At 49.6% G+C, this 26,125-nt stretch overlaps 1 protein-coding gene across 1 annotated transcript; it reads left to right on the forward strand.

Annotated features, from left to right (window-relative positions):
- Positions 1–18,350: 18,350 nt before the first annotated feature.
- On the forward strand, positions 18,351–19,824 carry LOC123439577 (glycine-rich cell wall structural protein-like). The gene is made up of 2 exons (XM_045116272.1): positions 18,351–18,766; positions 19,413–19,824. The coding sequence occupies exons 1-2, from the start codon at positions 18,445–18,447 to the stop codon at positions 19,520–19,522; spliced, it is 432 nt and encodes a 143-aa protein (XP_044972207.1). The 5' UTR covers positions 18,351–18,444; the 3' UTR covers positions 19,523–19,824.
- The last annotated feature ends 6,301 nt before the right edge of the window (positions 19,825–26,125 follow it).

The raw sequence follows: 26,125 nt of genomic DNA on the forward strand, positions 1-26,125 counted from the left end.
ATGTCATCCGGCGGAGATTCGAGCATGGGTCACGAGGTCCTCTTCGGCGTTCTCTCCTTCTTCATCGATGATTCGGCATGGCTTCGGGACGCCCCTCTCGATGTCGAGGCGCTTCCCCGTCGCGGGGCTACGCACTTCCGTGCCGGCGCCCGCGGTATTCTTCTTCTCCAGCAGTCGACTCCGGTGTCGACATACATCGCCGTCACGCGCCGTAACAAGCGGTCCCGCCGTCCGCGGCTCCAGCGTTGGGTGCAACACGCCCGAGCGCGTCAGAACGCGTCTTCACAAGTGGCGGTCTTAGAGTCGGTTGTGGTTGCCCCGCCGTCTGAGCGCTCGGACTCGGTTCCGACTGAGTTTCCTACCGAGTGCGTGGGTCGCGGGCCAGCAGCAGAAGTACACATGGCCAACTCCCATGAAAGTCCCCGCCATACTAGCCAGAACCGAAGCGAGATCGGCGAAACATCCGGCGCTCGCCGTCCACCTCGCCGTTCTACCAGTCGGCACACTCAGCGGAGCAACGTGGAGCTGTTCCGCACACCCATCCTCAACTTGGCTGCCGCCGCCAAGATAGCCGATTCCCTTCAGCCGACTGATTCAGAGGCTGGCAGGGGGATCGAGCAAATCCGCGCCCTATTGCACACGACGCAGCAACAAAATTCGGCCGTCTCCCTGTCGCACAACAGGATCCACAATAATTCTGTTCATGCGAACACGCATCGGTCAGTTCACAGCCCTGGTTCTCATCAGCGGCACAGGGGAGGCAGCCGTTCCTTAAATCCCGAAGATCGTCGCCGTTCACGCACCCCTCCGCAGGGTGGGCCCTACGGGTCCCGACATCATGATGATCGGCGTTCAGTCGGTGACACTTACGACCCAAGGACCGACGCGGAAGGGCATATCGCCCAACGGAGGGTCGACAGGGGCCGAACCTACCGCGATGGTCGCGATATTGACCGTCCGAGTGGAAGCAAGACCATCGTTTTTGGTCCCGAGTGTTTCAGTCGAGCAATCCGTTCGGCTGACATCCCTCCCAACTTCCGATTGGCGACGGGGATCAGCAAGTTTACAGGAGAGTCCAAGCCAGAAACGTGGTTGGATGACTACCGAGTGGCAGTCCAGATCGGAGGAGGAGACGACCACGTCGCCATGAAGAACCTCCCTCTGATGCTCGACGGCTCGGCGCGAGCGTGGCTGAACCAATTGGCCCCCTCAAGCATCTACAGCTGGGCAGATCTGGCCTGAGTGTTCATCAGGACCTTCGAAGGGACGTGCAAACGCCCTGCTGGCCTCCTGGAGCTCCAACACTGCGTCCAGAAGCAGAATGAACCCCTACGCGATTTTATTCAGCGTTGGACGACCCTCTACCACACGGTGGAGAACGTCACAGAGCACCAAGCAGTCTGCGCCTTCAAGGCAGGCGTGCGGTACAGAGATCTGTACCTGAAGTTTGGTCGAACAGGCGATATCTCCATGAGCAAGATGATGGAGATAGCGGCACGCTATGCAAACGGCGAAGAAGAAGACCGCATCCGCAGCGGCAAACACAAAACAGTCGCCGACCGAGATGGGAATAACACTCGGAAATAGAAGCAGAAAGCTCCGTCCACTCCGCAGGCAGAAGTCGCAGCTGTTACCAATGCCAAGTTCAAGGGCAAGGGGAAGGCTCAGTTCACCCCCAAGAAGAAGCATTTCAACAACCCCATCCTGGACCAGCCATGTCCGATTCACACGAAGATGGATGAAGAGGGCAACGCCATATATCCGAAGCATACCACTCGCTAATGTCGCCTCCTGATCCATGGGTTCGGCGAAGGGCAACCGAGTGAAAAGGGCAATGAGAAATATGAGGAGGACAAGGAGGATCCGTTCCCCTAAGTCCATGCAACACTGATGATTTTTGCTGATGTTGAGAGCAAGAGTCGACTGAAGCTGGTGAACAGGGAGGTGAACATGGCCACGCCTACCAACCCCACGTTCCTCAAATGGTCTCAGACTGCAATCACCTTTGATCAGTCGAATCATCCAACACACGTGCCCACCCCAGGGAGGCAAGCTCTGGTTGTCGACCCGGTGGTGGAAGGAGTCCGACTGCGCAAAGTCCTCATGGACAGCGGCAGTGGTTTGAACATCATGTACGCTGACACCCTCAAAGGGATGGGCATTCTGATGTCCAAACTCAGCGAGAGCAGCATGCAGTTCCACAGAGTCGTCCCTGGACGAAAGGCCAAGTCACTCGGCCAGATCGCGTTGGACGTCGTTTTCGGCTCCGACAAGAACTTCCGCAAGGAAAAACTGACGCTCGAGGTGGTGGACTTCCAGAGCGCTTACCACGCAATTCTGGGCCGCCCGGCGTATGCGCGTTTCATGGCCCGTCCATGTTACATATACCGGAAGCTGAAGATGCCAGGCCCGAAAGGTGTGATCACCATCACAGGCAATCGACAGCGGGCCGAGGAGTGTCTGCAGCAGGGATCAAGAATCGTCGATCATCAGATGGCCGTCCTCGAGCTTGACGAGTACAAGAAAACAGTCGACCCCGCTGACTTGATGCGTTCGAAGAAGCCAGCTTCGGAGTCCGCATTCCAGTCGGCGGGAGAGACAAAGAAGGTCAGCATCCACCCGACGGACGACGCCGCTGCCCCGACGAACATCTCCACCACCCTCGATCCTAAATAGGAAGCCGAGCTCATCCAATTCCTCCGTGAGAACTGGGACATCTTCGCATGGAAGCCTTCTGACATGCCAGGTGTTCCCAGGGAGTTGGCTGAGCACCGACTGCACGTGGATCCCGCCGCTCGGCCCGTCCGCGAGCGCGTGCGCCGGTCCGCCGCGCACAAGAGGAAGGCAATCGGGGAAGAGGTGTCCAAGCTTTTGGCAGGCAACTTCATTCGCGAGGTTCACCACTCCGAGTGGCTCGCCAATGTTGTCATGGTGCCCAAGAAGGACAAGTCGCTCCGAATGTGCATCGACTTCAAGCATCTCAATAAGTTCTGCCCGAAAGACCATTTTCCGCTCCCCCGCATCGATCAAATTGTTGATTCGACTGCGGGTTGCGAGCGTTTGTCATTTCTTGATGCCTACTCGAGCTATCATCAGATCCGTCTATATGGCCCCGATGAATTAAAAACAACCTTCATCACCCCGTTCGGGTGCTTCTGCTACATCACTATGCCATTTGGCTTGAAGAATGCAGGAGCAACCTTTATGCGCATGATCCAAAAATGCCTTCTCGACCAGATCGGTCGGAATGTGGAGGCGTATATGGATGATATCGTAGTCAAGTCATGCAAAGGTTCCGACCTGCTGACTGACTTGGCAGAAACATTCGCCAACCTTCGTAGGTACGATATCAAGCTCAACCCGGCCAAGTGTTCATTCGGTGTTCCCAGCGGAAAGTTACTCGGTTTCTTCGTTTCCGAACGAGGGATCGATGTTAACCCCGAAAAGATCGGGACCATCGTCCGAATGGAGCGGCCGATCAGAATACACGATGTCCAAAGGCTCACAGGTTGCCCAGCGGCTTTGAGCAGGTTTATCAGTCGACTCGGTGAGAAGGCACTTCCTCTGTACCGACTCATGAAAAAATTAGATACCTTCAAGTGGACAGACAAAGCCCAAGTCGCATTCGACGACCTCAAAGTCCTACATTCCACCCAGCCGGTTCTTACTGCTCCGCTCAATAAAGAGCCCCTTCTTCTGTACATCGTGGCTACAAATCAAGTCGTTAGCACTGTTCTCATAGTCGAACGAGAAGAAGAAGGCAAATCATACAAAGTTCAGCGGCCAGTGTATTACATCTCTGAAGTCCTGACTGTTGGGGAACGTCGCATGGGAAACAAAATTTTCCTACGCGCACGAAGACCTATCATGGTGATGTCCATCTACGAGAGGGGATGAGCGATCTACGTACCCTTGTAGATCGTACAGCAGAAGCGATTAGAGATCGCGGTTGATGTAGTGGAACGTCCTCACGTCCCTTGATCCGCCCCGCGAACAATCCCGCGATCAGTCCCACGATCTAGTACCGAACGGACGGCACCTCCGCGTTCAGCACACGTACAGCTCGACGATGATCTCGGCCTTCTTGATCCAGCAAGAGAGACGGAGAGGTAGAAGAGTTCTCCGGCAGCGTGACGGCGCTCCGGAGGTTGGTGATGATCTTGTCTCAGCAGGGCTCCGCCCGAGCTCCGCGGAAACACGATCTAGAGGAAAAACTATGGAGGTATGTGGTCGGGCAGCCGTGAGAAAGTCGTCTCAAATCTGCCCTAAAAGCCCCATATATATAGGAGGAGGGAGGGGGACCTTGCCTTGGGGTCCAAGGGAACCCCAAGGGGTCGGCCGAGCCAGGGGGGAGGACTCTCCCCCCCCCCCCCAAACCGAGTCCTACTTGGTTTGGTGGGAGGGAGTCCTTCCCCCTTCCCACTTCTCCTCCTTTTTTTTCTTTTCCTTTGATTTTTTCTTCCTTGGCGCATAGGATTTGGTGGGCTGTCCCACCAGCCCACTAAGGGCTGGTGTGACCCCCCCAAATGCCTATGGGCTTCCCCGGAGTGGGTTGCCCCCCTCCGGTGAACTCCCGGAACCCATTCGTCATTCCCGGTACATTCCCGGTAACTCCGAAAACCTTCCGGTAATCAAATGAGGTCATCCTATATATCAATCTTCGTTTCCGGACCATTCCGGAAACCCTCGTGACGTCCGTGATCTCATCGGGGACTCCGAACAACATTCCGTAACCAACCATATAACTCAGATACGCATAAAACAACGTCGAACCTTAAGTGTGCAGACCCTGCGGGTTCGAGAACTATGTAGACATGACCCGAGAGACTCCTCGGTCAATATCCAATAGCGGGACCTGGATGCCCATATTGGATCCTACATATTCTACGAAGATCTTATCGTTTGAACCTCAGTGCCAAGGATTCGTATAATCCCGTATGTCATTCCCTTTGTCCTTCGGTATGTTACTTGCCCGAGATTCGATCGTCAGTATCCGCATACCTATTTCAATCTCGTTTACCGGCAAGTCTCTTTACTCGTTCCGTAATACAAGATCCCGCAACTTACACTAAGTTACATTGCTTGCAAGGCTTATGTGTGATGTTGTATTACCGAGTGGGCCCCGAGATACCTCTCCGTCACACGGAGTGACAAATCCCAGTCTTGATCCATACTAACTCAACTAACACCTTCGGAGATACCTGTAGAGCATCTTTATAGTCACCCAGTTACGTTGCGACGTTTGATACACACAAAGCATTCCTCCGGTGTCAGTGAGTTATATGATCTCATGGTCATAGGAATAAATACTTGACACGCAAAAAACAGTAGCAACAAAATGACACGATCAACATGCTACGTCTATTAGTTTGGGTCTAGTCCATCACGTGATTCTCCCAATGACGTGATCCAGTTATCAAGCAACAACACCTTGTTCATAATCAGAAGACACTGACCATCATCGATCAACTGGCCAGCCAACTAGAGGCATGCTAGAGACGGTGTTTTGTCTATGTATCCACACATGTAAATGAGTCTTCATTCAATACAATTATAGCATGGATAATAAACTATTATCTTGATACAGGAATTATAATAATAACTATACATTTATTATTGCCTCTAGGGCATAATTCCAACACTGACTCCTTCCAAGCAAAGGTATCCCCACTATCAAAAACTTATCTACGGGATTTACATGACTGCGAAGAAGGTGGCTCACTACTTCCAAGACCACTCGGTGTCCGTCATTTCTGATGCTCCGTTGTCGGAAATCCTCCACAATCGGGACGCATCAGGCTAAGTGGCGAAGTGGGCAATGGAGATGTTGTACTGCGACATCAAGTTTGAGGCCAAGAAAGATATAAAGTCTCAAGCTCTGGCTGACTTTATAGTAGAATGGGTAGAACAACAGCAACCGACCCACATCTACTCGACTCATTGGACAATGTTCTTCGATGGGTCCAAGATGTTGAATGGCTCCGGCACTGGCGTTGTGATCATATCGCCAAAGGGCGACAAACTCAAGTATGTGCTGCAGATACACTTTGATTCCTCCAACAACGAGGCAGAGTATGAAGCTCTCCTCTACGGATTGCGCATGGCCATCTCACTCGACGTCCGTCGCCTGATGGTCTACGGCGATTCGGATTTGGTGGTCAATCAAGTGATGAAGGAGTGGGATGTCAGGAACCCCACCATGACCACGTACTGCAATGCGGTGAGGAAGCTCGAGAAAAAGTTTAAAGGTTTGGAGCTCCATCACATTCCACGACTGAAAAACCAAGCAGCTGATGAGTTGGCAAAACTCGGATCCACTCGGAGACCAGTCCCGAGTGACGTCTGCCTCGAGCACCTCCACCTTCCCTCAGTTAAAGAAGATCCCTTCACAGAGGAACCGGTACAACCAAAGAGCTCGACGGACCCGACCGAAGTCGAAGTACCTGCTGTGGTTGATTTGATCATGGAGATTCTTGCTGTCATCCCCGAGTGGATTGTGCCATTCATTGCATACATCCTGAGGCAAGAATTACCGGAAGATGAAGTCCAAGCCAGACAGATCGTCCGCAGGTCAAAGTCGTTCACCGTCATTGATGGCCAGTTGTACAAGGAAAGCATTTCAGGCGTCCTTCAACGATGCATCTCCCTTGAGGAGGGACAGTTGATCCTGGAAGAAATTCACTCGGGAACCTGTGGTCACCATGCCTCTTCAAGAGCAATTGTCGCCAAAGCATTCAGAGCTGGCTTCTTCTGGCTGCAGGCGAACGAAATGGCTAAAGATATGGTCGACCGATGTGAAGGCTGTCAGTTCTACTCCAACAAGTCTCACAAGCCAACATCTGCGTTGAAGACAATCCCTCTTGTTTGGCCATTTGCAGTATGGGGATTAGATACAGTCGGTCCATTCAGGACAGGCCAAGGGGGATACACACATCTGTTGGTGGCAGTCGACAAGTTCACAAAGTGGATCGAAGCCAAGCCCATCAAGAAGCTCGACGCTCTAACGGCTATCAAGTTTGTCAGGGACATCATCTCCAGATTCGGAGTACCTCACAGCATAATCACTGACAACGGAACAAACCTTGACTCAGACAGATTCAAAGGTTTTTGTACAGGCCAGGGTATCCGAGTGGATTTTGCATCTGTGGCGCATCCCCAAACAAACGGGCAAGCAGAGCGGGCGAATGGACTTATTCTGCAAGGTTTGAAGCCTCGACTCCTGCGAGAGGTGGGACATGCTGCTGGTGCATGGGTCACCGAGCTACCTTCGGTGCTTTGGGGTCTCCGCACAACCCCAAGTAAATCTACGAGGCGATCCCCGTTCTTCCTCGTTTACGGAGCAGAGGCAGTCCTTCCGAGTGATTTTCTTCACAACGCTCCACGAGTTGAACTCTTCTCCGAAGCTGAAGCAGAACAAGCAAGGCAAGACGGAGTGGATCTTCTAGAGGAGGAGCGCGAGATGGCACTGACTGGCTCAACAATTTATCAACAAGATCTGTGGCGCTTCCACGCGCAACACGTCAGGAGTCGTACATTTCAAGCTGGCGACCTGGTGCTCCGAGTGGATCAGCAGAGACCTCATAAGTTGGCTCCCGCTTGGGAAGGACCCTTCATCATCTCCAAGGTGATGAACAACGATGCATACCGACTCTACAACATCGACAGGGAAACGGACGAGCCGCGAGCATGGAACGGAGATCTCCTGAAGCGCTTCTACACGTGACCGTCGACTGAAGCAATGTAAAGAACAAGTATTGGTGAAATAATACAAAGCAGATCGAGTTTTTTTTTGCAGATTCAAAATTCTTCCGCGGTCGCAGACTCCGGTCTCAAAAAAAAAACTAAGCTGCGATCCAGAATCGCCTAAGTACTAACTTTCTCCGAGTGTGCACTTAACGTCACACTCGGGGACTTAGTTGCGATCCAGAATCGCCTAAGTACTACCTTTCTTCGAGTGTGCACTTAACGTCACACTCGGGGACTTAGCTGCGATCCAGAATCGCCTAAGTACTAACTTTCTCCGAGTGTGCACTTAACATCACACTCGGGGACTTAGCTGCGATCCAGAATCACCTAAGTACTACCTTTCTCCGAGTGTGCACTTAACGTCACACTCGGGGACTTAGCTGCGATCCAGAATCGCCTAAGTACTAACTTTCTCCGAGTGTGCACTTAACATCACACTCGGGGACTTAGTTGCGATCGAGAATCGCCTAAGTACTACCTTTCTCCGAGTGTGCACTTAACGTCGCACTCGGGGACTTAGCTGCGATCCAGAATTGCCTAAGTACTAAATTTCTCCGAGTGTGCACTTAACGTCGCACTCGGGGACTTAGCTGCGATCCAGAATCGCCTAAGTACTAACTTTCTCCGAGTGTGCACTTAACGTCGCACTCGAAGACTTAGCTGCGATCCAGAATCGCCTAAGTATTGACTTTCTCCGAGTGTGCACTTAACGTCGCACTCAGAGACTTAGCCGCGATCACAAATCGCCTAAGTACGCAGATGCCTCCGACTGTATACTACGGATACACTCGGGGACTCAACAAAACCTCATTGAGGCTCATGTGGATGTCAAAACCACTGACAATTACATGAGTAGCAGAACCTCATTGAGGCTCATGTGGATGTCAAAACAACTGACAACTACATGAGTAACAACTCGCTCCGAGTATGGCTTCACAGTCGCACTCGGATACTTAGCTGCGATCCAGAATCGCCTAAGTATTAACTTTCTCCGAGTGTGCACTTAACGTCGCATTCGAAGACTTAGCCTCGATCGCGAATCGCCTAAGTACGCAAATGCCTCCGACTGTATCCTACGGATACACTCGGGGACTCAACAGAACCTCATTGAGGCTCATGTGGATGTCAAAACCACTGACAATTACGTGAGTAGCAGAACCTCATTGAGGCTCATGTGGATGTCAAAACCACTGACAATTACATGAGTAGCAGAACCTCATTGAGGCTCATGTGGATGTCAAAACAACTGACAACTACAGGAGTAACAACTCGCTCCGAGTATGGCTTCACAGTCGCACTCGAAGACTTAGCCGCGATAACGAATCGCCTACTCAGATGCCTTCGACTATATCCTATAGATACACTCGGGGACTCAACCGAACCTCATTGAGGCTCATGTGGATGTCAAGACCACTGACAACTACATGAGTAACAACTCACCCCGAGTACGACCTGATAGTCGCACTCGACAACTTAGCTGCGATCCCGAATCGCCTAAGTACTCTATGACCTTCGAGTGTATCCTACAGATCCACTCGCAGATCCTACAGATCCACTCGGAGATTCTACAGACCCTCAGTGAGGCTCATGCAGATGTCAAGACAACTGACATACTCCGCATGTTTGCCTTTGGATTCACCAAGAAACGCCAAACAAAAACACGAGCCAAAATTGTTTCAACAACTCTTTGGCAAAAGAAGAGCAAAAGATTCGATTCAAATTCAAAGTTCACCTAAAGATAGTTGGCTCGGTGTGGATCAAGCTTACCCACACCGAACCAAGAATGTGACGGCCAACAGCAGTGGCCAAAGTTTCTTACAAACCAACACTCGGCATACCGAGGATAAAGTTTTCTCAAACGACGTCAGGACTGGCGCCGGGACTGGCAGGCTCTACGAATGTGTCCAGGTCGATCCCGTGGGCGATGCGAGTGGCGCTCTCAAGGAAGGTCTCCATGAATTCTTCGAATCGAAGCTTTTTCGTGTTGGCGACCTGCAACGCCTTCAGCTTCTCTTCGCGAGCCTCCTTGCAGTGCACTCGAACCAAAGAGAGAGCGACGTCTGCACCACAGCGAGCCGTAGACTTCTTCCACGCCTGCACTCGGTTCGGAACCTCCTCCAGACGCGTCATCAAGCCTTCCATCTCATGCCGAGACTCGTCTTTAGGCCAAAGTTCCTTGTCAATTCGGCCGACGACTTCTCTCAGTCGACCGATGAAAGGCCCAACTTTGCCCAGGCAAATGTGCGCTCGGAGCAGATCTCGATTGGCGTCCTCGCCGAGTGGAATGTTCTCAAGAATCGACCGCTCAACGTCAGCTGCTTCAGCCTCTGCGTCCATGCAAAAATCTGCAAAGACAGGACGAGCAAACAATAAGCGCCGAATGAAATGCAAATTCCGCAAGCACTCGGAAAAACAGAACTTACCACCCAGAAGCGCTATCATCTTCCGGGCCCAGTCACTGACATATTTTTCCTGTGCTATACACCGCCTGTTCAGCACTTTCATTTGTCCCATCAGCTCGGTCCTTTGCGTCTTCATTCTCTCCATTTCAGCAGTTAATGCCTTGTTTGCCTCACGGGCCTGCTCCAAGGACTTTTCTCGTTCCGCCAGCACATCCTTCATACCAACCATTGCAACCATCGCTGCATCAAGTTCACCAGCGAACTACACCTTTTCCGCCCTCAGAGCCTCGAACGTCGTTCCCATCTCGCAAGTTTTCTGCAAGTCAGCGCCAAGGGAAGATCAGACAAAGTCAACAAGGACAACAGTATACATTCTAAGTTCTTCAGACCCCAGCCGACGCAAGCAGTCGACAGCGGTCTCGGGGACTACACCCAGTGGGTTCACTAAGAGTGACCCCACTGGCATGAAGCTCAAACAGGTCCGCCCTATTTGAGATACATGACAACAAACAACCCTATGAGGTTACTACTACCCGGCCTGAGTAACATTACTCTCGGGGACTCATCCAGTAGGTGCACTCGGAGTGCCCCCACTGCTAGCATTCGAACAGATCAATTTTTGATCTTAACAAGTTAAAGAACATATGCATAAAGACAACTGCCGGTGCAAGCACTCGGCAGAAGTCTCGGGGACTACACCCACTGGGTTCACTAAGAGTGAACCCATCGTAAAACAATCATACAATATCCGACTGTGTTGATCAAACACCCACTGGGTTGCAGGAGGAAAGTAAATACTTACTAGCCCACTTACTCGGATATCGTCCCGCAGTTCCAAGCTTCGCTTGTACACAGACGCGATGGAGTCGTACGCTTTCTTGGCCTCTCCCGCCATCAGCTCCGCATGCACCATGACTCCCTTGGCTGCTCCCACCTGATCTTCCGGGAGGCGCTGGACGCTGTACTCGACAGTCGACGGTCCTGGCATCGTCGGAGGCTCCTTGGACATCCCAAGGCCCGCTCCAGTCGGTTCAGCAGCAACCAACACCGTCTCAATCGACGGCATCGCCTCAGTCGGCGGCACGTCCGCGGCGAGAGCAGTAACCGGCGGAACATCCTCAAGGACAGGCACCGCAGCTTGCTCAGACCTCCCCTGGTCACCCTCATCCACGTAAATCGCCCCTGAGAGAAACCCGACCGAACGGCGTGAGATCGTAGGAAAAAAGACAAGACCGAAGATAGAATTCGTGATGCAATAACGTAAACTCTCGGAATCGCTACGACGCACCTGGCTGGGATGTGACAACATTGTCCATGTCCATGGGATCGTCCCCCTGGCGTGCCGGAGAGGTGGCAGAGGTAGCAACACTGTCGAGTGAAATTCATTCGACCAATAAGCAGGAATTCAATCGAATATCGGAAGAAGTTAGAAGAATAATGCACTTACGTCGAGGTGACGGGAACGGTGACCCTCATCCGCGGCAAAGCCTTCCGAGGTTTAGATCCACTCGGTTTGGCCACCTTAGAGGGCTGACCCGTAGGCTCAGCAGCAGCGTCCCTGGTCTTTTTGATGCTCCGAGCACTCGGAACCACGGGAGCAGTTGGCGGCGCGCTCGGAACTGCAGGAGCGGTTGGCGGGACACTCGAGGATGCTAGAGGAGCCGAGGGAGCCGCGGGTTCGTGTCGGCGTTTGGTTCGAAGCTCTGGCGGCGGGGGAGGCGAGTTCTGCTCTTCGTCTTCCTCCTCCTCTTCCCCAGACTCCTCCTCCGTCTCCCCACTATCGGAGACGTACTCGACGCTCTCCACGCTGCCCTCCTCCTCCTCCTCGGCCGGATTCCCGTTCGAGACGGGAGAGAACCAGTTGGTCCACTTCTGCATAAGATACAGCCGACGACATCAGACGTCAGACGGTGATTCAAGAAAGCAATAAATCTAAGACAGTTATGTGCACTCGACAAGTTGTACTCACCTCGTTCGGAGGAGGGTTGTCCACGCGGAAAGCCTTCACTCGCGGGGACCCTCTAGGGTTTTCGCAGGCGCCCGTGATGTTGAGCACCCACGACGCCACCGTCTCCCCGGTCACGCACTCGACGTTGGTTTGAGTGGAGTCTTCGGGCCCCGTGTAGTGCCACATGGCGTGGTCTCGGGCCTGTAGTGGCTGGATGCGCCGGCCGAGGAAAACCTCCAGCAAATCTATGCTGGTGACTCCCTTTCTGACGACATCTAAGAGTGCGTCGACCAGAGGCTGGATATGGATCCTCTCCGCCTTCGTGAGCACGAGCTGTTTAGGAGGAGCTGGTCGATCTAAACTAAAAGGAGGCAGCCCTGTTGTGGCATTCGGGCAAGCAACGTCCTAGCAGTAGAACCATGTCGACTGCCAGTTCCTAACCGATTCACTCAGCTGAAGAGCGGGATAACTACTTTTGCTCTTCTTTTGGAAGCCTAAGCCTCCGCAGAGCTGGAGAAGGTGAGTTTTATCATCCGACTGATTAAGTCGTTTGATGGTTTGGGATCTAGCAGAGAAGATATGTTTGAAAAGCCCCCAATGAGGGGGACAGCCGATGAAGCACTTGCATAAGACTATGAAAGCATAGAGATGAGCTATGGCATTCGGGGGAAAGTGGTGGAGCTGCGCCCCGAAGTGGTTCATTATGCCTTTGAAGAAGGGATGTGGGGCAGGGAGAAACCTCGATGCACGTGGCTGAGCAGCAGGACGCGCTCCCCCTCCCGGGGCGCTGGTTCGGTCTCGTCCTCCGCCGGCAACCTCCACGACTTGTGCGCGATCATCCCATGCTCCACCAACTCCAGTAGGTTCTCCTCCATCACCGTGGAGGGGAGGAAGTCCCCCTGGATCCATCCCGCCGGTAGCGTTCGCTGCCTCCGCTGAGCAGGAGCCGCTGCCTTCCCTTTCTTCTTCCGTGCCTCCAGCTTGCTAGTCTGCCCCTTGGTCATGGCGGAAGCTGCGGATTCGCGAGGGAGAAGGAGGAGGAAGGAGCTTGAGGTGCGCAGAGGATGGCGAGGGAAGGGGAGCAAAGGCAAGGTATCCGGCGAGTGTAACGAAGAAACCCTCACCGCCGAGGTTTAAATAAGGTTCTGACTGGGTCGCTGGCAAGTGGCCCCGAAATCTTATCCCCCGACCGGTCGCGGCGACATCAGTGGAGAAGTTGAAGGTGCGGGGATCGAGGCGTCAGGTACTACTCGAGCGCGATGTCGTCACCCCCGCTGAGCGCGCGGTAACCGAAATTTGAGGATCCCGGAAAATCCACCACTGTCAGTTGACTGGTCACGTCAGAAGATACCGCGGGAGCACTCGGTTCCCGACAGTTCGTTTCACGAATACTTCCACTTGGATCGTTGATCAAAGGAGATAAAATGTATCAAGGCAAGCAATGCCAAAGTCGCATCCGTACCAGTCAGATCCATACTTCAAGCATCGCTTCCTCGTTCCAACCCCAATCCATTCAGGGACTAATGATGGGGTTATAGTCCTAGGGTAGGGTCATAGGCCTGCCCTATAGGTCCTACCCAAGGACTACCCTTCATAAGGGATGAGTCCCTTAGTCAGTTCCGACTGAATTAAGGACATCCCATCATCCAGTCGGTAGCGAATCCTCCACCATCCAGTGGGAGATTAACATTCGGAGTGTATCAAGCTAACCGACTGGATTCCACTCTGCGCATCGTAACCCCCCTGGAGGGAAACGGTCGTACGTTTCCGCGCACCTTTATTAGCATTTAAGACATACGTTACCTGTAACGCGGGCATTAATTCGCCACTACTCCACCCCTGCACACCGAACCGTTGTGGAGGGCAGCGCACTCTATATAAGCCGCCCTCCCCCACTGGTGCAGGGGTTAGCAATTCCCTGTAATCCATATTCCACTCGACAACAAGCTCCCAGAGCACTGAGACGTAGGGCTATTACCTCCACCGTAGAGGGGCCTGAACTCATACAATCTCGCCGTAGCTAAGGCTCTGCCCATCCTTTCGTACCCTACACATCTACTGTCAGACTTATACCCACGACAATGGGCTTCCTCAAAATTTCCCTAGGTCTTCATGAGCAAGCAAGTTGGATGCACACCCACTAGTTCTACTTTTGAGCTTTCACATACTTATAGCTCTAGTGCATCTCTTGTATGGCAATCCCTACTCATTCACATTGATATCTATTAATGGGCATCTCCATAACCCTTTGATATGCCGAGTCAATGTGACCATCTCCTCCTTTTTGTCTCACAACCACCACCACACTCTATTCCACCTATAGTGCTATATCCATGGCTCGCGCTCATGTATTGTGTGGTAGTTATAAAAAGTTTGAGAAAGTAAGAGTGCGAAAACAATTACTTGGCCAATACTGGGGTTGTGCATGATTTACATTAGTTGTGTGAGGATGATGGAGCATAGCCAGACTATATGATTTTGTAGGGATAACTTTCATTGGCCTTGTTATTTCGAAAGTTCATGATTACCTTGCTAGTTTGCTTGAAGTATTATTGGTTTCATGTCAATAGCAAACTATTGTTTTGAATCTTACGGATCTGAACATTCATGTCCCGTGAAAGAAGTTGCAAAGGACAACTATGCTAGGTAGCATTCCACATCAAAAATTCATTCTTTATCACTTCCCTACTCGAGGACGAGCAGGAGTTAAGCTTGGGGATGCTTGATACGTCTCCAACGTATCTATAATTTTTGATGGTTTCATGCTATTATCTTGACAAACTTTGGATGTTATGCATGCCTTTTATATATTTTTGGGACTAACTTATTAACTCAGTGCCAAGTGCCAGTTCCTGTTTTTTCCATGTTTTTGACCCCTTTTAGAGTAGATTTTGAAACAGAGTCCAAACGGAAGAAAATCCCCGAAAAGTTTTTTTCCGGAACGGAAGAAGATCGGGAAGCTTGAGAACCAAGGCAGGCGAGCCTCAGGGGCCCCACAAGCCCCCACCCCGCGGCCAGGGGGAGGTTGCGGCCCACAGGCTTGTGGGCCCCCTGGGCGCCCTCTGCCCTAGGGGTTGCGCCTACAAATTCCCTAAAAATCCCAAAAAAATGAGGAGACCATCGAAATTACTTTTTCGGCGCCGCAAGCTACTGTCTCCGCAAGATCCCATCTGGGGCACGTTCTGGTGCCCTACCGCAGGGGAGATTCGGATACGAAGGGCTTCTTCATCAACACCATGACCTCTCCGATGATGCGTGAGTAGTTCACCGTAGACCTACGGGTCCATAGCTAGTAACTAGATGGCTTCTTCTCTCTCTTGGATCTTGAATACAAAGTTCTCCACGATCTTCATGGAGATCTATCCGATGTAACCTTCTTTTGCGGTGTGTTTGTCGAGATCCGATGAATTGTGGATTTATGATCAGATTATCTATGAATCTTATTTGAGTTTCTTCTGATCTCTCTTATGCATGATTTCATATCCTTGTAATTCTCTTCGAGTTGTGGGTTTTGTCTGGCCAACTAGATCTATGCTTCTTGCAATGGGAGAAGTGCTTGGTTTTGGGTTCACACCGTGGGGTGACCTCACCCAGTGACAGAAGGGGTAGCGAGGCACGCATCATGTTGTTGCCATCAAGGGTAAAAACATGGGGTTTTCATCATTGGTTTGAGATTATCCCTCTACATCATGTCATCTTGCTTAAGGCGTTACTCTATTCGTCATGAACTCAATACACTACATGCATGCTGGATAGCGGTCGATGTGTGGAGTAATAGTAGTAGATGCAGAAAGTATCGGTCTACTTGTCTCGGACGTGATGCCTATATGTATGATCATTGCCTTAGATATCATCATGACTTTGCGCGGTTCTATCAATTGCTTGACAGTAATTTGTTCGCCCACCGTGATATTTTCTATTTTGAGAGAAGCCTCTAGTGAACACAATGGCCCCCAGGGTCTACTCCACACCATATTTTCAGCCTTACACTTTTTACTTCGTTGCACTTTCCGCCTTTAGATCTCATTTTGCAAACAATCTTGAAGGGATTGACAACCCCTTTGAAGCGTTGGGTGCAAGCTTGTTTGTGTTTGCGCAGGTACTCTGGACTTGACGAGACCCTCCTTCTGGATCAATACCTTGGTTCTCAAACTGAGGGAAATACTTACTGCTCATGTGCTGCATCATCCTTTCCTCTTCAAAGGAAAAACCAACGCAAGCCCAGTCTCCGTTAACGTGTCAATTTCTGGCGTTGTTGTTTGAGAAGTAGCACCCACCCACCAGGTGTTTCATGGGCAGCACCCCATGCTGTTTCGAAGTAGAAACTCCATCTACCCAACCTAAACAGGTGACATTGTCTGAACTTAGTTGATCAGGAACATCCATATTGTAATCCGTTTGCTAGGGTGCAATTTTTTGGTTTAAGAATTTGTAATCCTTATCACTGCAGGATTCTACCAACCCAGCTACAATCACAGGATTAGAAACTCCAATTCTATGTCCTCTGTCAACATGTTCAGAGTCATTGTGTGACATGTCTACAGTGTCAGGAGTAGAAACTCCATTCTTAGGTTTATCTAACAAATCCCGTGTATTCGACACAAATTGAACATCGCTAGTGTCTCGGGATGGATTCCTACTACTGGCCTCGGCTAATTTTGGCAAAAGTTCAGGCAACACCTCACGAACATCAGCAACTAAATCTCCATTAAGATTGAACTGCTGATTATTCGATTTAACAAAAACAACGTCCCTGTCCCTATCCCTAATCAAATTAGGAAACCGAGAGCCATGTACAGAACCAGAGAAAGGAGCACGCACTTGAATACGTGGATGAATCTCCCCTCGATCTCTCGGCCATGGCGGCGGTTCGAAGAGACGAAGCAGCTCCTTCCCCGCCTTATGTCCTCGCCGCGAAGTGGTCCGCCGCGAAGCACGCCCGCCGGGAGCCCGAAGGATCAACTGGCGTGAGGAGGGTTGACCCCCGGCGGCAGCGCCTCGCGAGGAATCTGGGACAGCTCCAGCACCGGCGGTGGGTTGATGTTGAGGAGGAACGGAACCGCCGTCTTGAATCGGCTCCACTTCATCGCCACTCCTGGATCCGTAGCCTCTGCCTCCCGCATCGCCCAATACACGAGCTCGTAGTCCATGCCTCCGTCGTCGCTGCAGAAGCGTGCTCGTTCCGCAAAAGTCGCCATGCGGATTATCTCCACCATAATCCCCGGCCAGCTTGTCCGGTCCGGGAACTTCCCTCGAACCACCCGAAGCATCTCCGCGCGGGCCTTCGACGAACGAAGCTCTGCTGTTGGCAGTAGCATCACCGGAGTTGGAACCACGAGGGCCCGCGGTGGCGACACCATCCCCGCACGGAGTCGCCGCACTCGGATCCGTCTCCTCTCGCGTGCCATCGAGTTGTTGAGGAAGAGGAGAGGCCGAGGAAGGAGAAGAGCACCCGAGGCAGTCGCGGCCGCTGGCGGACGGGAATGGACCCCACCATCTTGTTTGTCCCGTGCAGTAATCGATTACTACCTGAGAGTCTGATTCTTCTTTCACTCTAGAAAACCCAAGAGAATTTGCAAATTCCAGACCATCTCGCATTGTCAATGCTTCAGATGTTACTACTTACTATATCACCTGCATGAGGAATGTATCTGCTTTGAGCTGCCACGAAGTTGAAGTTCCCACTATTATCTCTTAGTACAGCTGTTGTCGCTTCAGCTCCCTCATCAACAAAGAAAGCATCGTCAACTTTTAATTTCACGGACCATAAATGATGCTAAATTCAGCTAATTGTTGCAGACCGTCTTTATTCGACTGTATTCCGATATCTTGCAGACCGTCTTTAAGCGACTGCCTGATGTTAAGCCGAAGCCCGTCGAAGCTGATCTCCGATCCCTGAGTTGATCAGAATGCTCACACACGTTTCCCGTACGGAGAGTATGGCGCGACATGCACGAACGGCCGTTCGTCGCCCCAGATGGCGCGGCGTCACTGTACCCATGCATATGATGATATGAACCGTCAAATAATACAGCAAAATAGAATCTTGGTTGCCTTTAGCTCCTGGCACGCATAAGAATCTGAGCTTATCCTCCACCACCACACTCGTGGACGTGACCTGCCGCGGCCGGAGAAGGCGCCGGAAGGAGAATATATCATATCGGTGCAGGTGTGCAGATTCGGCGGCCGGCCGGTCGACTCGCGTACATGCGATCGGTCGACACACGTCCAAAGGGGCCGCGGAACAAGCGGCTATAAAAGGGGACGCAGGCCTCGACATACTGAGCACATCATCGAGCGACACCAAACAACTTCACTTGCTCGATCGGCCAAAGCAAGCAAGCGACCATGGGCGGCGGCCACGACATGCACGGCGGCCACAACGGCGGCGTGAAGGGCTTCGTGTCCAGCCTTGTCGGCGGCGGCAAAGGCCACGGGCAGCACGGGTACGGCGGCCAGGGGTACGGCTGCGACCAAGGCTACGGCGGCCACGGGCAGCAGCACGGGTACGGCGGCGGCCATGTGCAGCAGCACGGGTACGGCGGCCATGGGCAGCAGCAGGGGTACGGCGGCCACGGGCAGCACGGGTACCCTCCGCCCGCCGCCGGGGCTTGCCCCCCGTACGGCGGCTACGGCGGCGGCTACCCCGCGCAGCCCGCGCCACACCACGGTACGTGACTATACCAAAGTTCGAGCTGGGAGCAGTACGTGTGATACATACTGTTTTTGAACGCACTAGCAAAAGGGTCCAAGCGTTGTAACGGGAGAAAGAAAATACCACACGGCATACGCTCTTAATTTATAAAAAAGTCTATAATTTGAGAATTTATAGTTACGATACAAATAAAGATGGTCTTATCCTACAAAAATGCAGTTCAAAATTTCACAGGTTATTTTAACACGGCTTGCATGTAGATTTAATACGTACAAAGAATCAGTCAAGTGACATTCAGTTTCATCTCTAATCCTGATTTTGTTGACGTGTTCATCCCCAACCCGGATGAGTGCCGGTATGAAAGAAAGACGAATAATGACTTATTTATTAAGATTGCACCCTATATAATATTTTTATTAAACGTTTAACAGATATATCGTATTTAAATTCTACATATTTTTCTAATCAAATTCTATGTATAATATGTTAAATTTGAAGTTGCGGTTTAAAAAATATAAGTATTTTAAAAAATATTTAATATATACTACGAGTTTAATGTCATAAACAGTAAGGACTTTTTTATAAAATCACCTCAATGGGTTTTTCGACGGAAGCGATAACCTCTTTATTATTAGGTAAAGATACATACTTTTGCTCGCAGGTGGCCACATGGGGTCGTACCACACCGGGCACGGCGGCGGGCACGGCTACTCCGGCGGGAAGCACATGGGCGGCGGCAAGCACGGGCACGGTGGCAGGAAGTGGAAGTGAAGTGGCCGGCGGATAGCCGCCGGTCGGTCGCGCGCCCGCGCGCTCACGAACGCACGCATCGGCATACTGCCGCGTGCCCTCTGGTTAAGTGGCCATGCTCTGTACGTATACGTACGTAAATAAAGGGCTACGTACCGGTTGCGCCGCGGGCGTGTGGTGCCTACGTTATCTTATAGCTTGAGCTGGTGGTCACTTCTCTGTTGTGGTGCCGTGAGCGGGGTGTATGCCAGACGACCTATTACAAAATAAATAAGAAAGTCTACAGCTCGTACAGTATGTACGCAGCAATATTCTATCCCAAATGCTTATAATAGTGCAGCTGCACTATTTCACAAACGAACACACTCTTGTTTTGACATCTGATACCGTATATATTACCACGACATGTGTACTAGCGACGGTAGTACAGAAGTTACATCTAGCGACGGTAGTACACAAGTTACATCGTAAGGATTGGTTGAGTGCATGTGATAATTATTGGAAATATGTCCTAGAGGCACTGATAAATAGTTATTATTATATTTTATGTTTAAAAATAATTATTTATTATTCATGCTATAATTATATTTAATGAAAATATAGATACATGTGTGGATACATAGACAAAACAATATTTCTAGCAAGCCTCTAGTTGGCTAACTAGTTGATCAATGATAGTAGTCAAGGTTTCGTGGATATATGCAAGTGTTGTCACTTGATAACTCGATCACATCATTAGGAAAATCATGTGATGGACTAGACCCAAACTATGAACGTAGCATATTTATTGTGTTGTTTTATTGCTATTGTTTTCTGCGTGTCAAGTATTTGTTCCTATGACCATGAGATCATACAACTCACTGGCACCGAAGGAATACTTTGTGTGGATCAAACGTCACAACGTAATTGGATGACTACAAAGGTGTTCTACAGGTATTTCCAAAGGTGTCCGGTGAGTTAGTATGGATCAAGACTAGGATTTGTCACTCCGTATGACGGAGAAGTATCTCGGGGCCGACTCGGTAATACAACATCACACACAAGCCTTGCAAGCAATGTGACTAAGTGTAAGTCACGGGATCTTGTATTACGGAACGAGTAAAGAGACTTGCCGGTAACGAGATTGACATAGGTATGCGGATACCGACGATCAAATCTCGGGCAAGTAACATACCAAAGGACAAAGGAAATGATATACGGGATTATATGAATCCTTGACACCGAGGTTCAACCGATAAGATCTTCAGAGAATATGCAGGATCCAATATGGGCATCCAGGTCCCGTTATTGGATATTGACCGATGAGTGCCTCGAGGCATGTCAACATAGTTCTCGAACCCGCAGGGTTTGCACACTTAAGGTTCGATGATATTTTAGTATAGTTGAGTTATATGTGTGGTTACCGAATGTTGTTCGGAGTCCCGGATGAGATCACGGACATCACGAGGGTTTCTAGAATGGTCCACAAACGAAGATTGATATATAGGATGGTTTCATTTGGTCACCGGAAAGTTTCGGGCAATTCCGACAGTGTACCGGGAGTGATGAATGGGTTTCGGGAGTTCACTGGGAGGGGCCCACCCACCCGGGAGTAAGCCCAAGGCACTAGGGTGGCGCCACAAGTCCCTAGTGGGCTGGTGGAGTCAGCCCAAGGGGCCCATGGCGCCACATAAAGAAATACCAAAAGAAAATAAAAAGGAAAAAGGAAAAAGGGGAGGTGGGAAGGAAGGGGAGGACTCCTCCTTCCCCAAACCGAATTGGAGGAGGAGTCCTCCTCCTCCTAGCGCCGACGCACCCCTTGAGGGCTTGGCCCTCAAGGCAAGCCCTTCCCCCTCCCTCCTATATATAGTGGTGTTTTAGGGCTGATTTGTGACAACTTTTGCCACGTGCAACTCAACCCTAGACCACATAGTTCTACCTCTAGATCGGATTTCTGCGGAGCTCGGGCGGAGACTTGCAGGAGTAGATCATCACCACCACCAGAGCGCCGTCACGCTGCCGGAGAACTCATCTACTTCTCCGTCTTGCTTGCTGGATCAAGAAGGCTGAGATCATCGTGGAGCTGTACGTGTGCTGAACGCGGAGGTGTCGTCCGTTCGGCACTAGATCGAAGCAGATCGTGGGACGGATCACGGGACGGTTCGTGGGACGGTTCGAGGGACGTGAAGGCGTTCCACTACATCAACCGCGTTTCTTAACGCTTCGTGCGGTGCGATCTACAAGGGTATGTAGATCCAAATCTCCTCTCGTAGATGGACATCACCATGATAGGTCTTCCTGTGCGTAGGAATTTTTTTGTTTCCCATGCAACATTCCCCAACAGTGGCATCATGATCCAGGTTCATGCGTAGATGTTATCTCGAGTAGAACACAAAAGGTTTTGGGGACGGTGATGGTCGATTTGTTGCCCTCCTTAGTCTTTTCTCGATTCGGTAGTATTGTTGGATTGAAGCGGCCTGGACCGACATTACTCGTATGCTTACGAGAGATTGATTTCATCGACTAGCATGCAACCTCGTTGCATAAAGATGACTGGCGGGTGTCGATTTCTTCAACTTTAGTTGAATTGGTTTTGGCCGAGGCGGTCCTTGGAAAGGTTAAATAGCAATTTGCACATCTCCGTTGTGGTTTCTGCGTAAGTAAGAAGGCGGCCAAAGAAAAATCACGTATATTCGATATGCATGTTATTGATGTGTACTTAACCAACTCTCGTAGTAGTGCTTGGGTATTCGATACCGGTTCTGTTGCTCATATTTGCAACTCGAAACAGAAACTGCGGAATAAGCGAAGGCTAGCAAAGGATGAAGTGATGATGCGTGTGGGAAATGGTTCCAAGGTTGATGCAATCACCGTCGGCACAATTTCACTTCAGTTACCATCAAGATTAGTTATGAACTTAAATAATTGTTATTTAGTGCCTGCGTTAAGTATGAACATTATATCTGGATCTTGTTTATTGCGAGACGGTTACTCGTTTAAGTCAGAGAATAATGGTTGTTCCATTTCTATGAGTAATATATTTTATGGTCATGCACCAAATGTGAGAGGATTGTTCATATTGAATCTTGATAGCGATGATACACCTATACATAACATTAAGACCAAAAGAGTTAGAGTTAACAATGATAGCGCCATGTTTTTATGGCACTGCCGCTTAGGTCATGTTGGTGTAAAGCGCATGAAGAAACACCATACCGATGGACTTTTGGAGTCACTTGACTTTGATTCACTTGACACATGTGAACCATGCCTCATGGGCAAGATGACTAAGACTCCGTTCTCCGGAACAATGGAGCATGCAAGTGACTTGTTGGAAATCATACATACCGATGTGTGCGGTCCGATGAGTGTGGAGGCACGCGGTGGATATCGTTATTTTCTCACCTTCACTGACGATTTAAGTAGATATGGTTATGTCTACTTGATGAAGCACAAGTCTAAAACGTTTGAGAGGTTCAAGCAATTTCAGAGTGAAGTTGAAAATCATCGTAACAAGAAGATCAAGTTCCTGCGGTCTGATCGTGGGGGTGAATATCTGAATTTCGAATTTGGTGCTCACTTAAGACAATGTGGAATTGTTTCACAGTTGACACCGCCTGGAACACCACAGCGTAATGGTGTGTCCGAACGTCGTAATCGTACTTTATTAGAGATTCTGTGATCTACGATGTCTCTTACCGATTTGTCGTTATCATTTTGGGGTTATGCATTAGAGACAACTGCATTCACTTTAAATAGGGCACCATCAAAATCCGTTGAGACGACACCATAAGAACTGTAGTATGGCAAAAGACCAAAGTTGTCGTTTCTTAAAGTTTGGGGATGTGATGCTTATGTCAAAAAGCTTCGGCCTGAAAAGCTGGAACCCAAAGCGAAAAAGGTTGTCTTAATAGGTTACCCAAAAGAGACAGTAGGGTATACCTTCTATCTCAAATCCGAGGGCAAAGTGTTTGTTGCTAAAAACGGAGCTTTTCTCTAGAAGGAGTTTCTCTCGAAAGAATTGAGTGGAAGGAAGATAGAACTTGATGAGGTTGTCGAACCTCTAATCCCTCTAGATGGTGGCCCGGGGCAAGGGGAAACCCCTGTCGTTGCGACGCCGGTTGAGGATGAAGTTAACGATGATTATCATGAAACTTCGGATCAAGTTCCTCTCGGACCTCGCAGGTCGACAAGATCATGTACTGCTCCGGAGTGGTACGGTAATCCTGTCTTATCAATTATGTTATTAGACAACAATGAACGTGCGAATTATGAAGAAGCAATAGTGGGCCCGGATTCCAACAGATGGCTGGAGGCCATGAAGTCCGAGATAGGATCCATGTACGAGAACAAAGTGTGGACTTTGGAAGTACTACCTGAAGGCCGCAAGGCTATTCAGAACAAATGGATCTTTAAGAAGAAGACAGACGCGGACGGTAATGTGACCGTTTATAAAGCTCGACTTGTGGCAAAGGGTTTTTCACAAGTTCAAGGAGTTGACTATGATGAGACGTTCTCACCGGTAGAGATGCTTAAGTCCGTCCGAATCATGTTAGCAATAGGTGCATTTTTCGATTATGAAATCTGGCAGATGGATGTCAAAATGGTGTTCCTTAACGGTTTTCTTAAGGAAGAGTTGTATATGATGCAACCCGAAGGTTTTTTCGATCCAAAGAATGCTAACAAAGTGTGCAAGTTCCAGTGATCCATTTATGGACTGGTGCAAGCATCTCGGAGTTGAAATAAACACTTTGATGAGGTGATCAAAGCATTTGGGTTTATACAAGTGGTTGGAGAATCTTGTATTTACAAGAAAGTGAGTGGGAGCTCTGTGGCGTTTCGAATATTATATGTGGATGACATATTGCTGATTGGAAACAACATGGAGCTTTTGGAGAGCATAAAGGATTACTTGAATAAAAGTTTCTCTATGAAGGACCTAGGAGAAGATACTTACATTCTAGGCATTAAGATCTATAGGGATAGATCGAGACGCCTGATAGGACTTTCACAAAGCACATACCTTGATAAAGTTTTGAAGAAGTTCAAAATGGATCAGTCCAAGAAAGGGTTCTTGCCAGTATTACAAGGTATAAAATTGAGTAAGACTCAGTGCCCAGCAACTGCGGAAGATAGAGAACAAATGAGTTTCGGCCCCTACGCTTCAGCCGTAGGTTCTATCATGTATGCAATGTTGTGCAATAGACCAGATGTCAGCTTGGCCATAAGTATGGCAGGAAGGTTTTAGAGTAATCTAGGAGTGGATCACTGGACGCTGGTCAAGAATATTCTGAAGTACCTAAAAAGGACTAAGGAAATGTTTCTCGTTTATGGAGGTGACAAAGAGCTCATCGTAAAAGGTTACATCGACGCAAGTTTTGACACCGATCAGGATGACTCTAAGTCACAAACCGGATACGTATTTATTCTTAATGGGGGTGCGGTAAGCTGGTGCAGTTCCAAGCAAAGCGTCGTAGCAGATTCTACATGTGAAGCGGAGTACATGGCTGCCTCAGAGGCAACAAAGGAGGGTGTCTGGATGAAGCATTTCATGACAGATCTTGGAGTTGTTCCGAGCGCACTAAATACAATAACTCTGTTATGTGACAACACTGGTGTCATTGCATTAGCAAAGGAACCAAGGTTTCACAAGAAGACCAGACACATCAAATGACGCTTCAACCTCATCTGCGACTACGTCGAAGGAGAGGACGTGAATATTTGCAAAGTGCACACTGATCTGAATGTAGCAGACCCGTTGACTAAACCTCTTCCACGGGAAAAACATGATCAACACCAGAACTGTATGGGTGTTCTATTTATTACAATGTAAATCGCATGGCTATGTGAGGACTAGATTATTGACTCTAGTGCAAGTGGGAGATTGTTGGAAATATGCCCTAGAGGCAATGATAAATAGTTATTATTATATTTCCTATTTAAAGATAATCGTTTATTATCCATGCTATAATTGTATTGAATGAAAACATAGATACATGTGTGGATACATAGACAAAACAATGTCCCTAACAAGCCTCTAGTTAGCTAGCCAGTTGATCAATCATAGTCAAGGTTTTCTGGCTATATGCAAGTGTTGTCCCTTGATAACTGGATCACATCATTAGAGAATCATGTGATGGACTAGACCCAAACTATGAATGTAGCATATTGATCGTGTCGTTTTATTGCTATTGTTTTCTGCATGTCAACTATTTGTTCCTATAACCATGAGATCATATAACTCACTGGCACCGGAGGAATACTTTGTGTGCATCAAATGTCACAACGTAACTGGGTGACTATAAAGGTGTTCTACATGTATTTACGAAGGTGTCCGTTGAGTTAGTATGGATCAAGACTGGGATTTATCACTCCGTATGACGGAGAGGTATCTCGGGGCCCACTTGGTAATACAACATCACACACAAGCCTTGCAAGCAATGTGACTAAGTGTAAATCATGGGATCTTGTATTACGGAATGAGTAAAGAGACTTGCCGGTAACGATATTGAAATAGGTATGCGGATACCGACGATCGAATCTCGGACAAGTAACATACCGAAGGACAAAGGGAATGACATACGGGATCATATGAATCCTTGACACTGAGGTTCAACCAATAAGATCTTTGGGGAATATGTAGGA

This window comes from Hordeum vulgare, chromosome 3H (assembly GCF_904849725.1).
Source record: "Hordeum vulgare subsp. vulgare chromosome 3H, MorexV3_pseudomolecules_assembly, whole genome shotgun sequence".
NCBI classification, from domain to species: Eukaryota; Viridiplantae; Streptophyta; class Magnoliopsida; order Poales; family Poaceae; genus Hordeum; species Hordeum vulgare.

Bases quoted from the DNA above. Each gene is read 5' to 3' on its own strand.
- LOC123439577 (XM_045116272.1), top strand. From the start codon at position 18,445: ATGGGCGGCGGCCACGACATGCACGGCGGCCACAACGGCGGCGTGAAG. The intron at 18,767-19,412 runs GTACGTGACTAT...TTTTGCTCGCAG, and splicing joins GCAGCCCGCGCCACACCACG to GTGGCCACATGGGGTCGTAC.